This window comes from Bacillus rossius, chromosome 16, assembly GCF_032445375.1.
Source record: "Bacillus rossius redtenbacheri isolate Brsri chromosome 16, Brsri_v3, whole genome shotgun sequence".
In the NCBI taxonomy this organism is placed as follows: Eukaryota; Metazoa; Arthropoda; class Insecta; order Phasmatodea; family Bacillidae; genus Bacillus; species Bacillus rossius.
The window spans coordinates 26,412,220-26,430,786 of record NC_086343.1 but is presented as its reverse complement, the minus strand read 5'-3'; the positions used below and the strand labels follow the sequence as shown (position 1 = coordinate 26,430,786).

Sequence of the window (18,567 nt, the reverse complement as noted above, 5' to 3'; positions counted from 1 at the left end):
CATGAAAGTGACAGAACAAATTATCAACAACAGTTAAGGGGTTTGTTTCCTAAATTATTTTTCTTCTATAATTTTTAATTGTTTCTTATAATTTAAATAGTATTCTTGAAATAATTTTTCACATTTCTGTTTAGATACTCCAGAAATCTCAATGATTAAAATGCCACGAACTATATTCCTAGACGAGTGAGACAAAGTGAAGCGTAAAATTATTTGATTATTGTTTCATAAACCATTATAAACAATAGCAAAAAGATTACAAATACAGAGTTGTATTCAATATGTCAACAAGTTTTAGATTTTTGTTTGTTTCCAGTGGCAAAGTTATTTTCTAATTTTTCTAGAATGCATTATTTTTTTATTGTTTTATATTTTCTGAAACTCACAGACTTTGTCAAACGAGCTAATACATTTTATCCTAACTTTTAAAGTAATTAAATTATATTTAATGGTTGAAGGTGAGAATGCATTGCTAAAACCAATATTTTGTTTATTCCCTGCTATATTTTTAGAAATTTTTATCGATTTTCTACACTTCGCTGCTTGTTTTCAGAAAATTGTTTAAAGAATAGTAACCCAGGATTTAAGGTAACCAGATATTCCTGTCGCATATATTTAATGTGTACAGTTATGATCAAGCACAATCATAAATTGCAACAGTACGTATGCTACTACTCTTTTGCTGAAAGGGTTTTCGTTAAAAAAATTAAATGATTTAAATTCACAAGAGTAACCAATATGATTTAGTAAACATCTTAGCTAGAAACCGCAGTATGGTTGGTTTTTTACCATACATTTTATTAAACCACAAAAATTTGTGTCTATAGCAAAATCACGCCAATGATAGATATAACTACTACACAAATCCTTCAATATAGATCGATGACTTTTACAATAATCAGCCATAAGCGAATTGAATTTGACGGTTTTCACCGGATATGGTGAATATGTGCCTAAATAAATGGAATATTTAAGTAAAATATTTAGTGATGGAAAAATGCTTACTTCGAAGGCCATAGCATTAAATTATAAATCTGTGTCCCATTATGTTAGTTTTGTGTACTTTAATAAAACAACTGCAGTTTTTAAAACGTTTGTGTAGTTAGAGTTTTTCACAATTTAAGACTTATTTAACTGTCAGTATAGTTAAATAAAATATTTTGAAAGTATTTAAATAATTAAAAATTGCTGATCCAAGCAAGAAATATGTTGATTTTAGAGTATTTTTTTAATAAACTGAAAAAGGGAAGGGGTTCGTACAAATGAACAGGAAGAAACATGAAAGTCTAAAATTCGTCACACTAAGCTTCCCCATATACAACCCTAATTTAGGTTTTTTTTCCCACATTGTTATTCGCTACCGCCAACTCCAATTTACACTCAGTTTTATGTTGTGTATAACTCTGCAAAAGGTTGAATGTGACTTCTCTTGCACCTGATAATGCTGTCAAAGTTGCCAGGGGAAAAAAAGTATTAGTCACAAAATTGTCAACCGTCTGCTTAGAAGAACCTTCTTGTGTACCTATTCTTAGAAGTATAAGTTTGTAGTAAACTTTTTTTTGGTGACATAACGTTAGGCATTATTAAATTGTCATAATTTTCCGATTCCTGGCAGCCTAAATTAGTAACGCTTGGAAAATACCTCTTACCTGGTAAAGTTCCTGCTCGGAGTCTGCAAGTTGGTAAGGATCCAAATGTTTGCTGGGGAACGACTCGCCGGACTGACTCAACAAGTCTGCTATCAGTTTGCCTACGAGTTCAGCTTGATCCTTGGTCAGTGCCACGTCGATGTCATTCTCCCTTCGTCCCTCGTCGCTGGATGCCCTCCCGCTCTCATCGGCAGAGTACTGGGGGTTCTTTTTTGCTGCTGTAGGTTTCTCGGTAGTAGCAGCTGTAGATTTCTCGGTAGGAGCAGCTGTAGGTTTCTCGGTAGGAGCATCTGTAGGTTTCTCGGTAGGAGCATCTGTAGGTTTCTCGGTAGGAGTATCTGTAGGTTTCTCGGTAGGAGCAGCTGTAGGTTTCTCGGTAGGAGCAGCTGTAGGTTTCTCGGTAGGAGTATCTGTAGGTTTCTCGGTAGGAGTATCTGTAGGTTTCTCGGTAGGAGCAGCTGTAGGTTTCTCGGTAGGAGCATCTGTAGGTTTCTCGGTAGGAGTATCTGTAGGTTTCTCGGTAGGAGTATCTGTAGGTTTCTCGGTAGGAGCAGCTGTAGGTTTCTCGGTAGGAGCAGCTGTAGGTTTCTCGGTAGGAGCAGCTGTAGGTTTCTCGGTAGGAGCATCTGTAGGTTTCTCGGTAGGAGCAGCTGTAGGTTTCTCGGTAGGAGTATCTGTAGGTTTCTCGGTAGGAGTATCTGTAGGTTTCTCGGTAGGAGCTGTTGAAGCAGGGGGAGCAGTGTTGGTGGTGGTGGTAGGTGCTAGTGTTGTAGCGGCAGCGCATATTTTGGGTATCTCATCCCAGGAGATCTTGGCGAGTGTGCCGGCCAGAACATCTTGGATGTTCTTCTGCACCGTGGCGAGCGCCGACTCGCTCCCGCCCTCTAGGTGTCGCATCACGGCTGCGACCACCTCCTCTTGCTTGACGGAGTCGCTCTGGAAGGTGGTGTTCTCGTGCAGCGTCACCTCGGCGCCCCTGGAACAACAGGTGACTGCAGTTTAAGGCTCGGCTACACACCCGTCCCGAGTTTAAAATATGACACCTTGTAGTTCCCTTGTGCGGCACACACTGCCGCTATTTTTTGGTCATATACTTAATTCCTCTATATTGATTTGTTTTATGAGGTTAGAGATGTTATTCGCCTTTTTTTACCTTTTTGTAACGAGTCTCGGATGGTTAAATTTAGTTTTGGACTGTTTTATCATATTGAAATATTTGTTATTATTTAAATACCATAATTTATTTGTGGCTATCAAATATTATAATTTTTTTCCCCAGTTAAATCTTTTAACTGTCGTAAAAGTTATTTTCTAGGTAAAAACTTTGGCTATTGTGTAAAACATTTGAAAAACAAAAAAGTTGGCACGACAGCGTTTGTTTTTGCCGCCAGAGGCGACAGTTGCGCGGCGGTCAAATGCGTGAGGTGAGGTATAAGCTTGGATAGCGGCCATGACATGGGAGAAGTTTGGATAGCGGCCATGGCGTGGGAGAAGCTTGGATAGCGGCCATGGCGTGGGAGAAGCTTGGATAGCGGCCATTGCGTGGGAGAAGCTTGGATAGCGGCTATTGCGTGGGAGAAGCTTGGATAGCGGCCATGGCAAGTCAGAAGCTTGGATAGCGGCCATGGCGAGGCAGAATCTTGGATAGCGGCCATGACATGGGAGAAGTTTGGATAGCGGCCATGGCGTGGGAGAAGCTTGGATAGCGGCCATGGCGTGGGAGAAGCTTGGATAGCGGCCATTGCGTGGGAGAAGCTTGGATAGCGGCTATTGCGTGGGAGAAGCTTGGATAGCGACCATTGCGTGGGAGAAGCTTTGATAGCGGCCATTGCGTGGGAGAAGCTTGGATAGCGGCCATGGCAAGTCAGAAGCTTGGATAGCGGCCATGGCGAGGCAGAATCTTGGATAGCGGCCATGACATGGGAGAAGTTTGGATAGCGGCCATGGCGTGGGAGAAGCTTGGATAGCGGCCATGGCGTGGGAGAAGCTTGGATAGCGGCCATTGCGTGGGAGAAGCTTGGATAGCGGCCATTGCGTGGGAGAAGCTTGGATAGCGGCCATTGCGTGGGAGAAGCTTGGATAGCGGCCATGGCGTGGGAGAAGCTTGGATAGCGGCCATTGCGTGGGAGAAGCTTGGATAGCGGCCATGGCGTGGGAGAAGTTTGGATAGCGGCCATTGCGTGGGAGAAGCTTGGATAGCGGCCATGACGTGGGAGAAGGTATCGAATAGCGGATGTGTGAGCATTTAGGCCTGGAGGACGTTTGTATAACGAGCTGCGGAAACTCCGACCGCGGAGTTAGCCTGCTCGTTCTTCGTGCCTACCTCAGCTGCTGACTTTCAGCGGGACCTGACGTGGCGGCTGGATTTTTTTAGGAAAAGAATAAAACGCTTTCCTTGTTTATACTGCGCCGCTTGATCAAGTTTCTGCCAAGGGCTTTGACCTGGGATTTATCGAATGTTTTTCAAATACTGTGGATTTCCTGGCGTCAGTGAAAATCCATGTTTGGCTGTTACCGGAGTTTATGATGATTAAATGGATAACTACTGCAATTTTTCACAAATCACTTTCAAACTGATACATAAAATACAAACAAGAAAATTTTGGCCGAGTTCGTTAATGGGTAGTTTCCGAGCAGAAATGATGAAAATTCTTAAAATAAAAAAAAAAGCTGCAGCTACCTTAATATGTAATACAGAGTGTATCAAAATTTATGTTTCAATGCTTGAGGGTAGAAAGCTCATATTATTTGCAACAATTTTCGCCAATAAACATGTTGCCGGAAAAGCGTAGTTAAGCCCCTGTAGCCCCAGAAAGAGTCAGCGTAGGCAACCTATTGGGTTTTGTGCGAGACAGGCGATGCTGTGGTGAATTACGTTTTAACGACACCGGGCAGCGCTCGAGAGGTCTGTACGATGTCGAATGCTGACCCCCGACCCTTTTTACTGCCGTTGGTGGTGCCCTCACCTCTTTTTTATTTTCCGTTAGTGCCGTGCCATAGCTCTGCGCAGCGTGACATCGCAGTGTCGCAGTGTGTTTTGATATCACTGATGGTCTGTCGTTGACATAGTGCAAAACAAAAAAAAATAATTGGCATATAATTTGAACTTCGTACTACGCTATTCAATGCTGGATACATTGAGAAAAAATATTCTTAATATTTTCGCTACATGAAAAAAAGCAAATATTTAATCAATCATTTTGTAATATTGGAAGACATAAATATGTCATGTACATTAGGTTCTTAAAATGTTTCAGAAGTTTATAGAAGTTTCCGAATTTTTTCCAGAATATATAGGTACTTCGAAATCTGGCTGTAGGCTGTGCCGATAAGATTTTTGTTAAAACAGTCACTCGAACCGTTATCAGTTCGCCAATCCTCGGCTATCTGCTTTTCTCGTAAAAGAACAGTTTGCACAATGATAATATTTATCTGTGATTGTGGAAAACAACTTTGTGCAATGTTGGCCAATGTACTTCACGTAAGTTGTTGAAGTATGATACACGTAAAGTTGTGTAAATAGTTTTCAGTATTAGTTACATAAAAACCATTATGAAAACTACCGACATTCACAAATTCAATTTTTACCGCATAAAGATCTTAACATCAAGTATGACTGTTAATTTTTTTGAAGTGAAATTATTGAAAATTCAGTTTTATTTTCGTTATTTTTTTCCTTTAACTTTCTTTGTATAAACTTAAACGTATAAATGCTCATGGAGATTATTTTCACCCCTACGAAAATTTTGCTCAATTTTAATCATTGTTTAACTTTATTTCTGTTTTAAAAGGTAAAAGACTGTTTGACTTAATATTTTAATAAAATAAAATAACCATTATTTTCTCCTTAGCCTGACTGCTGTAGGATATTTGCCCCTGAAACTGTTTTTTTTTTTTTTTTTTTTCACGGTGTATCTAGGAACAACATATATTTGAATTTAAAAAAAAAATTGTAGTAGACATTAGCGTCAATACTTTGCAGTAAAAAAATGATATATTTTATGAAAGAACGTTTATAATTTGAATTTATGAATAACATCTAATTGTAGGGTTTCAGAAAATTATTCTTGAATATTATAGTGGGTTTAGAGCCTCGTCGCAACACCAGCTGCCAATATAGGCCTACTTCAACAAGGTTAGTAACGCACGAAGGAAGACGAATTCCCAACTGCATTACTCTTCATTACCTTCACCCCCTCCCCCTTATACACCTGTCGTCCTTCACACTCTATTTCCCCTTTCACCCCCGCGCTGAAAGCTAACCAAAATTCCTGTCCCCCTTCAGTAACTGTCCCTAGCTATAACCGCTCAAAATATGTCGACCGTGTATTGCTTAACGAGCATCAGAGCCGAGTATCAGAGCTGAGTTGTAGGCACAGAAAAGGCAAACATTATGTTTATAAGGATCGTAAGGATTTTAAAGCAATTATCTGGGGGGGAGGGGGAGGAGAGAGTTTATTTGCTTGTAGGTTTTAGTCGCGTCAAACGTGAAGATTTTCACAAACATGCCGTTATCGGGGTTAACGGTCACACACTTCCCCTGAGAGACGAGTGTTTTCTGATTGGCAAAACAGCTGTGGGCCAAACAGGTGCTTCTCTCCTTCTGGTTGGCTGAATGATTCTGGCCAATCGGAGACGGGCTTCTGTGATTGGTTGGAGCCGTTGGCCAATCCTCGTCCTATTCTGTTCTGGTTAGCTGGGTTATTTGACGAGTCAGAGGTGATCTTCACTTTGCTAATTGTTTTTTTTTTTCTTTTCCAAACAGTCGATATGTAAACGCGCCTTGCTGAGACTGTACTTCACTGTTCCGTTGGGCTGCGTCTATTACATATTCCGCCGGACTGTCCCCAGGATTGCGTTCCAACCGTACCATAGAGTCCAGCTCGTCCGAAGTTTTAACTACGACTGCTGATTTTACACTTACAGAAAAAAAAATTATCTACTTTTTCTAAATATTCTTTGGAAGCCAGTTGCCAAGAAATAGTTTGTTATACTACTAGAAAGATATTTTTAATTTGCACAACACGTAGCTATGGATATTTTGTGCATATGTATATAAAATACCTTTTTCGTAATAATACAGAGTATTTCTTACAAAAATTTGCTTATAATACTATATTTTAATAACGTTTAATTCAAAAAATGAATTTTTCAAGCTATGGAAAATTTAACATTTTTTTTTTTTTTGGATTGTATCATATTTATAAATGTGCGCAGTTAATACTGGAAAGTTTTTTTTTTTCAGGGGAACGATTTACTGGCTTCCAAAGGAATCGCATGTAAAAGTACAGAATTGTTTATTTTTTCTCTACGTGCCTGACCTGTTAGGAAAGGCGTGGAACAAGGCCTGTGACGCTGTGACGGTACTCACGCGCTCTGCAGTTGGAAAGTGGCCGTCGACGGCGTGTCTTTGGCCAGGCCCACATCGACCTGCAGCTGTGCCGAGACTCCAGACACGGCCGCCCACAGGACGTCCGGCGAGAACAGCTCCGTGCCGTTGTCGTACCAGTAGTCGAGGGAGACCTGCGAAAGAAGACCTTAAGCATGGACCAGTCCCGACTCAAAAAAAAAAAAGGTCGGGGGTAGGGGGGGTTTGACTGTAAAGTCGGTTCACGGACGATAATTTTACGTGATAACGTCATAAAAAACATTGATGAAAAATAATTGCATACTTTTTAATTTTAAAATATTATTTACAGGTTTTTGCAATTTCAATTTAAATATTTAGTTTAAATATAATCACGAACAATTAGTTATAGAAATAAATTGAAATCAAAACAATGTCAATAAATTGTTAATTTGGAAAAAAAAAAACGAAATTGGACAAATAAATAATTTTTTTTTTAAATTGCTGCTTGATATTATAGAAGATTTTCTCGCACGGTGGTTGGCAGGTTCTTGCACGCTCGGCTCAGACGGAACGTGACAATGAGTCATGCTTTTTCGTGCGTGCGGCCGGCGTTCATCGATTTATAAGACTTTATCACGTCAAAAAAAAACTATGTGTGGCTGTGTCATGGACACGGCCGTGTGTTGTACGTGAATACGTGTACGTAACAGTTAATGTTTTCTATACAAAATATACAATGTTTTATTTTAACACCATATATATTCACTGCAACTATTTTAGACTAATGTTTTATATGTGCAATAGATAGATTTTGACGAGAGCTGACGATTGAAACCCAAACTAACGTCGTAGCTTCTCCGAGTCAAAAGTTTATACTAAATGGAAATCTTGAAACGCAGCAAAATGACCTCAAAATGGCGGCGCTTCCCCCTCCACCGCGCGCGCGATGCTTCACAGTCTTCACTTAGCGTAATGAATTCTTTGATCCTTAAGCTATCCAGTGGTGCAATTAAAATTTTGGATGGAGATGATAGATGTGTAGCTGCCACACCAAGCGGAATCCCCCCGATTTTATTATCATTCGTTTTTTGAATTGCCTCCCACTATGGAAGCAATTTTAAAGACGTATTCACGTCAAAACATTAAACTGCCATCAAATCTCAAGTATCCGAATAATTTTGATACCGGGGAAAAATTATTATTCTGTTTTAGGAAGGAAAAATAGGAAATTTAAAACACTAGTAACTGCAATGTGATAACGTCATTAGGTAACTTAATCCTGAAGATGGCGACTGCAATGTTGACCGAAAAGTCAGTTTTGTATTTGCCGTGGATGCGGCTACATACAATGGCTGCGAAAGCCTGCGATCTTTATTAACTAGCAACAACTTTTTGGTTGATAAAAACTATATTAACTATCCCTATAGAAGGTATCAAAGACATTCTCGTATTTTCCACTAGCTGCAATGCTCTCAGAATGTATTATCATTTCAGGGGAATTTCATAAGACGGCTGTGGCACAGATATAAATCTTTGAAATCCTTAATGTGTCAAAATGTATCAATAATTATTTTTGCTCATACATAATTTTATTGCTGACTCTTCAGATCCATATTCGGAAACGAGGACTCTTTTAAAAAACTCTATTCCCGGATACAAGAAAAATAATACTGTATTCGTCTTGTCGCTGATTTAAATTGACAGCGAAGCATTCGTGTTTCCACTTCACAGTGAAAACAGTTTCGTAGATGGTACTCGGTATTTTTTTCACTGAAATAACAGTGAAACAAAAAAATACATTACCGATGAGAAAGGAAGTCCAATGAGACCAGCTGACACCCACTCGCCTAGAAAACAACAGCAAGTCATTCCAATATCGTCCATCTACTCCACGTGCTATCCAGCATGGGGGCTACTTTACAGGGCAGAAGCTGTTTGATTCCTCAACACACCCGACTGCAGTCCGCACTGGCTGTAACCAGGCAGGGTCAGTCCAGCAGACGAGTCATTCCCTGTTTGCAATAGTTTTTGTGAAATCACTTGCAGGCAAATGCTGTAACAGTCCGTGAACGGTTCCTGCACACACCTTGTGTGTGCTTCTGTGAGTCAGCGTCTCTGATGCCTTGCTGCCGTACACAACCCAGGCCCCTTGCAAAATAAAATAAAAACGGTCCCCCGTGTATGGTGAGTAAAACCGCGCAGATAAACTACCGCTTGGTAAAACAGAGTAGGGCTTGGTAGGTAACATCGTGCAGCTAACTACCAATTGGAAAAGGAGGGGGGGAGTATGGTGGGTAACACCGCGCAGCTATCCACCGCTTGGAAAGGGGGGAGGTATGGTGGGTATCACCACGCATCTACCTACCGCTTGGTAAATGGGCGGGAGGTATGGTGGGTAACACCGCGCAAAATTCCAACGCTTTGAAAAAAAAGGGGGGAGTTATGGTGGGTATCTCCACGCAGTAACCTACCGCTTGGTAAAGGGGGGAGTTATGGTGGGTATCTCCGCGCAGTAACCTACCGCTTGGTAAAGGGGGGAGTTATGGTGGTTATCTCCGCGCAGTTACCTACAGCTTGGTAAAGGGGGTGAAGGTATGGTGGGTAACACCGCGCAGATATCCACTGATTGGAAAAAGGGGAGGGGGAGTTATGGTGGGTATCTCCGCGCAGTTACCTACCGCTTGGTAAAGGGGGGGAAGGTATGGTGGGTAACACCGCGCAGCTATCCACCGCTTGGAAAAAGGGGAGGGGGGGATTTATGGTGGGTATCACCGCACAGTTACCTACCGCTTGGCAAAGGGGGGGGGGGGGGGGGAAGTTATGGTGGGTAACACCGCGCAGCTATCCACCGCTTGGAAAAAGGGGAGGGGGGAGTTATGGTTAGTATCACCGCGCAGTTACCTACCGCCTGTAAAAGGGGGGGGGGGGGAATTATGGTGGGTAACACCGCGCAGCATTCCAAAGCTTTGAAAAAAAAGGGGGGGGAGTTATGGTGAGTATCTCCGCGCAGTTACCTACCGCTTGGTAAAGGGGGGGCGGTATGGTGTGTAACACCGCGCAGCATTCCAACGCTTTGAAAAAAAAGGGGGAGGAGAGTTATGGTGAGTATCTCCGCGCAGTTACCTACCGCTTGTAAAGGGGGGGGGGAGGGAGGTATGGTGGGTAACACCGCGCAGCTAGGTGCCGGAAGGGAGGGGGGAAGGGAGAACTGAGTGAGCGCTGACTCACCCACAAGGGCTGAAAGGCGACTGTAGACATCAGCGCCGCCACGTCCTGCTTGCACTTCATCGTCACGTCCCCGGAGCGGGTCCACGTGGAGAGGTTGTGCAGTTGCCCCTCTCTGAACGACATCCAGCCGTGCCCGTCCTACAGGCAACACAGGGAGAAAAACTCTCATCAACCATTCCTTCTTGAGAAACTTTCGTTTCAATCTCAACGGACGGGATTTGGTATGTTGAAACAGGTATCGAATGCAAATACAATAAAACATAAAGCATCCATTTAACAAAAAAACTGACACAACAAAATTAACTCTTAAATAACCTATTAATTACACATAGTTAGATTGTAACCCCAGGATTATTAAAACTTTATTGATTTGTAATATCTTAACGTTCACGCTGTAAAGATTATGTTTGTACAACGGAGAGTTATAAATATATTTTTTTTTACTTTGTGTATGTGTTCAGAAACATATATATATACATATATATATATATATATATATATATATATATAGGTCTTTCGATCTTTATGCTTAAAAACGCGAAATTGTAGAAAAAATAGCTGATGATCGTTAAACTTATGAACAGATTTTCAACAAACATTGCTAATAACCAACCTTAGAAAAAAACGTTTGAGCTACGATGTCACATACAGACACAGACAACGCCCCTCTGTTTTGAGTCAGTAATTAAAATTTATTTACACACAGGTTCAGGCATTTATTTCTGCGAAGAAATGAAAAAGTTTCTTGTCTCAGTAGAATGCAATAAGATATGCCCGTGATTGGCGGCCTTTTGGAGGAGAAACCATTGGCTTATATGGTTGGGCCAATAATTGGACGCGTTTATTTCCTCACCGAATGTCTATGATACGAGTGCAAACAGTAGACATATGTCTAAACAAAGAAACTCAATCAACCAAGATACGCACACATGGGTACATATTATTTTAACACACAATTAATTTTCTAAATATTAATGCGGAGAAAACATGGCACCAGTATTTTATTTTATTTTAAGAATTATACATTTTAATTTATGCGTCTCCGGAACTATGATGATGTAGTTTTCCTTTCGTCCACATTAGTACTGTCGTGTAATTGGTCGTAAACACGAGAAACAATGTTTCCTCGCAGGTACAAAACAAAAACATTTGCTACCCAGTCGGTAAGTGTACCCGTGAAATATGAAACGCTAGTCAGTGGTTCTGGAAAAGTTATCACCCCAGGGATTGTAAACAATGTTAGTTTTAATTTAATGCAGTTTTTTGGTCATACGCAATTGCAGTTTTGCACTGTTTGTCATGGGAAAATTCCGAAAATCAAACGATAAATAAAAATATTAAGATAAAAACTCACAGAAAACAAGAATTCAGCCTACTCAGTCTTGTTTTCTGAGAATTTTCAAATTCATATCTTTATTTACTTTTGATTTTCGGGATTTTCCAATGACAAACAGTGCAAAACTGCAGTGGTGTATGTCCAATAAAGTGTATTAAAAGAACATTCCTCATTGCATGAATCATTTAAAGAATGTAATGTAAGTTTTAATAGATTACTTTCTTAAATTCCTAATGCTTTAGGGATTAAACATAAGTCATTCAACATTTTTAGACTATAGCTGCACCAGAGATTACGTTAGTACATTCAAAACTTGGATGGAATATTGCACTGGACTTTCACGTGTTTCACAGAAGAACATAAATTTATTTTTTTAAGTGAAACTTTTCTGCAGCCGTTAGAGTAATATCAGAATCACCAGGTTTGCGGAAGTGAGTAGGTAACGCAGTTAGCGTGTGTAACCTATGTAACGAATATCGCTCAATGGCGCGGGGTTTAAAAAAGAAGTTATGAATTGAAACATCTTTACAACCGGTTACAGATGACAACCGGTGTGCAATATTTCATATGCTTTCAAATACTTTTGTAAACGGTTATATACTTTCAAATATTTTACATAATTTTGCATACTTTGCACACATCTCCATACTTTTGCATTCTTTTGTCTACTTTTGTATGCTTTAACATACTTTCGCAACTCGTAATTCGTAACTCTCAACTTACAACTCTAAGTTTGGATCCGATGTTAGCATTATAACTATGGAACATTTTTTATAGAAATTAAAAGTAGGGAATAGGGATAAGTTTAATATTTTAGCTAACATATACCCATTAATTCATTCTTAAGAGTCCATTGAAGACATACACAGGCACCAGTAAATAAATGTCTATTTTCAACTCATCATTAAGCATGTTTCAAATAATAGAGTATCCTAAAAACGTTTCCCATCCCTCTCTATTCTGTGAAGTTTCACTTATAACGAGCGATATGGCCATGCGCCCATGTTTTTTTTTTTCCCCTAACTATCTGTGACTGCTGCGTTTTTTTTTTTTTTTTTCGTGCGGACAGAATCACTCACAAAGGTGATTTAAAAGAAAAGGATGGCGGTTATTGTGCATTAAAATTTAGGTTACAGTTCTTTGAACTGCCGTGTTTGGGTTCCAAAACCAGAACCCCGAAGTAACAATTTATCAAATCAGTGCGGGAAACGTAAGTTTGGTAGGAATATTTAATATGTAATAATTACGAGTAATACATATATCTGGAAAGCAAATTGAACAACGTAGATGTACTGGCGTAAACTACTGCCAGCACCGTTAGTTCGCACGCCACTGATGTCCCGACTAAGCGAACGAATCGAGTCAAGGCAAAATACGGGAAGTGGCCAGTCCTATCTATATAGCCAGGGTATTATTACTGCGTCTATTAGCTCTCAAACGCAGTAGATAAAACACTTATATAGATACTAAATCAAACATAGGGTTACTATAATTTTTTTTTTGGTTCAAGTTAATAGCATTTGAAGTTTTTGAGTTAAAAAAGTTTTATAAAGGCCCGTTTGGTTTTTAAACATCAGGTACATTAGGTTTCGGTATTTGATTTTCTAACAGGAAAAATGTTTCTGCCTTAGCCTACTTTGCACATTTTAAATAGTATTGTTGAATGTCCGCAAATCATTAAAAAATTTTATTTAATGTTTTGAGTGGAGTTATTATCAATGAAAGGAAAAGTTTTCATTGTATTTAAATTGCATGATTATCTGGCAGTCACAAATAACCACATAGATAACTAAATGGATTTGTAAACTACAACTTATCAGTTTAATATAACATTGTAATGGCTGCTAGGTTAGTTTCAGTTTCAAGTAGTAAAATGTTTTATATTATTTAAGATTAAAATTTTAAAAATATTACGAGACTTCTGAAAGCAATTAAACAGTTATTTTCATGTATTTAAAAGTTAAATCAAATCATTTTTAAGGAGTTACCTGCAGTTATTATAAAGAAAAATTAGGTAAAGAAATTGACATGCAACTGACTTGATTTCGTCTGACGCTAAGTATGATTGCTTTCCTTTAAGTTCAATACTTCTGAGTTTTACAACAGTTTTTTTTCCCAGCCAAATCATTCCTTGCTGATTTTTTTAATGTTTTAAAATGCATGTATCAATATTCTCGTCAATTATCATCGAACCATGCCTCATAGTCTGTTAACCGATATAAAACTTGTAACTATATTTATTTTGAGCGATGTCTTTAGATAAGCTTTAATTGTTTTGAGATTAGATAGAAGTCAAAATCAAAAGAAAATGTGATGTAACACACGTCAGGTGACTCAAATTCTTAGAAACTGGACAATACGATATTAAATATTCAAACACTTTCCTCTAATATTAAAACAGACGTATTATTTATATTTTAAATAAAACCATCTTACCTTAAGCATCGTATCCAGATATGACTTGTCAGTTAACCCCACGTGCAACATTTTACAACCCTCCCCCCCCCCCCCCCCCCCGTCATCATGTAAATTTCTGCGGGCCCCACTTGCGAATCCCAAAAAATTGCGCCCCTTAAGCACCTAATTACTAATTTTAATTTCATTATTGTTATTAAGTTAATATATTCAATTTCATAATGACTACATCCTAAAGTTTATAGAAATATCTATGCTAAAACTATGATAGAAAGCCTATTACAAATAATATTGTTATTACTGATAGAAAATTTAATACAAATGATTTCAAGCACCCCACGTTTTTAGTTAGGACTATACAGAGTTGTGGTGCATTATTTGGCTGTTAGTCAAAAAACTTAAATTATAATTTTTTTTAAATGTTTGTAGCTCATTCAATGATAAAAGATTTTTTTTAGTTTTTTAAAACTATAAGTTTATTTTATTTTAGGATTTCGGGAGGGATGGGTGTATATCTTACATAACACCCTTTCGTTTACGCCACTGAACAGCAAAGCGGAGATTTTAAGAACACAAAAAAAAAACTTTGGTTGCGGGAAAGTGTTTTAATTTTTTTTATATAGTTGTTGGGGTTGTGTCGAGTGAAACGAGCAGTCAATGCTGTACGCAGGAAATGAACGGTTGTAGACAGGAATGACGAGAACTCACCTTGCCGAGAGTCACCGCGACCGCTTTGGCGGTGAAATTCTCCGGCCAATCACCGCTCGCCTCCCTCAGCACGTTGTCCAGCTTCTGGCGGAAGAAGGTGGCCAACCTGCGCGCAAAAAAAAATCCGTCCATGTTCGCTGGCAGCTTATAACCATGAGAGTGGCCGTCTTGTGTTCTGAAGTTGAAGTCACTCCGGCTGACGGAAACAATCCGTAGCTGTGTGAAGGGTCAATACTGCAATTTTGTTTGATAGCTCAAATTACCTTCATGGAAGTTCAATTACTATTCCTGTCCAAAGGACAACTACAGTTGTGACTATATTCGCCAAGCAGTGTTTACCCTGACAGATTATCTGCAAACGCGTATTTTACAGTGAAACAGATATTGTAATTTTAAAAGAACAAAAAAAAAAAAAGGTAGAACATCTTACTTGTGCGATAGTTACTGAGTTATGTATGATCTATGGCTTTTTTTGAAAGTGAATTTATGACTTTTATTGCGTTCTCAGATTCTTGGTAGTAATGCCAAGAAAATTTTTTAACCGATACCTTAAATTTAATTTTAACATTAATACCGAAATAAAAGTTAAATTTTATTCAAAATTGCTATCATTTTATTCATCATGTGGTTATGGTCTGTCTTTTTGACGTCTTTTTGTCGTTATTTAATAACCAAAATACAGTTTTTTTTACAATAGGTAAAATTTAGTCTCCTTTCTTCTTAACCACAACGAAATGTGAGTTTAAATGTACGCATAATTAACATCAAAGAATTTTGGTTTTCAGATAATATTTCAAGTTTCCCTGAAGGAAGTTCTTCACAGCAGGCAACAATCAAAGTACTAAAAAAAATTTGCCGATGTTACTACTAGTCTTCCGCACAGTTCTGTGGTCCCAACAAATGACTTCAAAAAACCTTTGCCCGGTTATCCTAGACCCTGCCTCTGTGGTGATTGGTTAAAAGCACCTGACTTGAATCACCACAGGTCCTGAATTCGAGTCCAACCTCTGATATAATTTTTTTTTAAATGAGATCGTAAGCCGAACCCACCAATGCCAAAAAATTAATACTTGCATACATTTATTTTATAAATTAATTTTCGAAACATAATAAATGTTTATTGAGATATCCAGTTTCTGTTTCTAAGGAATATATGGAAACGACACCACTAAGCTAGGTAGATTAGTTTTTGATTTGTTAACATTTTAGTTCTCGGTAAACGGCTTTTGGCATAAGTATTTTCATGAATGGAACGGAACTAGCATGGAACGGAAATGTGTAACCACGGTGCTGCCATCTGTGGAGGATCTTGCGAACCAAGTCCACACAGCCAAAGGGAAACTTCACAGTAGGTATATTATCTGGTTACTGAATTTTAACATGGCGGAAAGTATTTTAATAAATACTTGTCGAAAAAAAAATCTGGTGCAAAGCCACAGTTTAATGTTTCTGTCTGCTAATCAAACGATTCAATAGTCGACGTAGCTGCTTCGGCAGAGACATCTAGCGGTGGTTCCGCAAACTACGTGTTAAGCTGGACTCCCAATCATCCGTTTCATCCGTCCGTCACCCGTCCGTCAATCACGTGACCTGCAGCCAATCAGATGGTCCGAAAAATTCCATCCGTCCGTCCGTCAAAACCTTGCCAAGCTTTAGCTTTTGACGGACCAACGGATGGTCCACCGCCTTGTGAAGTCGATCGTCTTCAATACGACTTTCCGAAAACAGTGTTCCATTTTTTTTTTAAATTTGCAATATATAGAAGACTGTGTCGTATTGACCGATTATTATTGTCATTATAGCGGTAAAGATTGCTTATGAGAATGAGCTTTTCGGAAGAAATGCTGATAAATTACCTCCGGGAAAGGGAGCATTTGTATAATATATATAGCAAAGACTATTGGGATAAGCAACTGAGGGAAAAAGCCTGGATAGAAATAGCTTCTTTTTTTTTCCTTTGAAGCAGTAATAAGAGAAACATAATTTTATTTTTTGCTGGCATGACTAATGTTATTTTTAAGACGGCACCCGTTTAATCCACTTGTCAAAGCACGGTTCCCGCCTGTCAACTTATTATCACATTCATAAAAACAAACGTTAATTATCCCAAGTAAATTATTTTCACCAAAAGTTTACCGACAATTGAGAAAGTATGTGGCGGAAAGTTGTAGCACTGATATTTTAGAATAGTGACGGATGGCGGATGGTTGAGAGTCGGTAATAATTGCCGAGAGAAATAACGGACCGAAATTGAGGGACGGATGAAACGGATTATTGGGAGTCCAGCTTTACCCGCGTCAAGAAATTTGGTTGAAAAAACAGTTCGCGTACATTTGTCACATTCGGCGTGATTTTAAAGAATTCCGTGTTAAAAATTTTCGTGTCCGGGTTTCACATTACAATTTTCGTTTGTAACGTGAGAACACGTGAACTTGTTCGTTACCGAGGTCGGGTTGTCAACGCGTCGGTTTGAAAACCGCACGCTCACGTCAACGCGGCGGTTTTTACTTCCGTGGTTCCGGCACCTGCCCATCCGTGAAGTGTGATTGGTAGAGACCGGAAAAATTCGCGGGTTCATTTCATGATATGCTATAATCCAAACAATTTTATCTTTATATTGCTTCTGTGATTGACTCACAGTTTATCTGAAGGCCTTTCAGCCAATGAAAATTCTTCAACCAAAAAAGTATCGAATCGCAAGCGTCCCAGTTGACACGTGTCACGAGTCAATAGCCAATTAGTAGGGACACCTGTATTTCGCGAATACATTTCGTGTCTAGGTACATCGCAAAACACCGTAGTTTTTTTCTTGTAGTTATTGGCTGTGGTCGGCGAGAGGTGTTTTCCCGCACTTGACGGGGCCAATGGGAATGTGAATACCGTACTGCTGCACGCACACGATTCGCCATTACTAGAGACCTGCAAAATTCGCGTATTCATTGACCTCTAGGATAGACTCCACAGTCCTTTAAATACTCGCGGATATGACACCTGTTCATTGGCTACTGACGCGTGAGACGTCTCAACTAGGCTGTCCGTAATTCGGCACTTTCTTGGTTAAGTGTTTTTCCATTGGCTCACAGTTCCCCGGATAAAATGTGGGCCGATCGGAGAAGCGGTACGAAGGTATAGTTGTTTTGATGCTAGCCTATCACGAAATGAATCCGCGAATTTTGCATGTCTCTAGCCATTACTCTAAGAAAAAGCTACAGTGTTTTGTGACACACCTTGACACGAAATGTATTCGCGAAATACAGGTGTCCCTACCAATTAGCAGGTGGCATTTGCCTGAGTGTGTAGGGGATTGTGGAGTCTATCCTAGAGGTCATTGAAATCGCGAATTTTTCCAGTCTCTAGTGATTGGTCGTTCTCTGGAGTCTGGAAAAAACCAGTTTCATCTGTCGAAGGAGGGCTTACGTGTCCGCCGCGGATTGGCCGGCGCAGACGGCGAACACGAACAGCCACGCTGAGATCTTCATGTTCGTTCCTTTTTTTCTTCTTCTTCTTCTTTTCCTTTCGCTTGACGATGTGTGAGCGCGTTCCACTCGGTTCTGCTCGTCTTTCTGCCGTTCGCGGAGGTTATCACTGCATACCTCCTGCAGTTATCACCTCCCGGCCGCCCCTTCCCGGACGAGATAGCGCAGGTCCACTTGACCGCTGAACTCCCCCCCCCCCCCCTCAAAATTTTTTCCTCTCCCCCCTTGAAAAATCTTCCTTCAAGATCCACTTCACCGAGCTTCCACGTCAGTTGTAAGTGGGATATAAATATCCAAGTAAAATTACATATATCTGCAAATTTCTTCAATAGTGTTCTTCGCGGTAATACTGGGTTCGGATTCCTAGCCCGGGCTTCCGTTCTTTTTGTGTTGTCCCAGTGCCTC

General features: G+C 39.6%; 1 protein-coding gene across 1 annotated transcript in view; it reads right to left on the bottom strand.

Annotated features, from left to right (window-relative positions):
• LOC134540103 (mucin-5AC-like) overlaps window positions 1–18,267 on the bottom strand; it is a 32,773-nt gene extending 14,506 nt beyond the window's left edge. The window contains exons 1-5 of the mRNA XM_063382584.1: window positions 18,104–18,267; window positions 14,687–14,792; window positions 10,228–10,365; window positions 7,021–7,172; window positions 1,650–2,625 (exon numbers count right to left, since the gene is read on the bottom strand). Of these exons, the coding sequence (XP_063238654.1) occupies window positions 1,650–2,625; window positions 7,021–7,172; window positions 10,228–10,365; window positions 14,687–14,792; window positions 18,104–18,165 (1,434 nt within the window). The 5' untranslated portion in view covers window positions 18,166–18,267. The remainder of the gene's footprint in view (window positions 1–1,649; window positions 2,626–7,020; window positions 7,173–10,227; window positions 10,366–14,686; window positions 14,793–18,103) is intronic.
• Window positions 18,268–18,567: the final 300 nt, after the last annotated feature.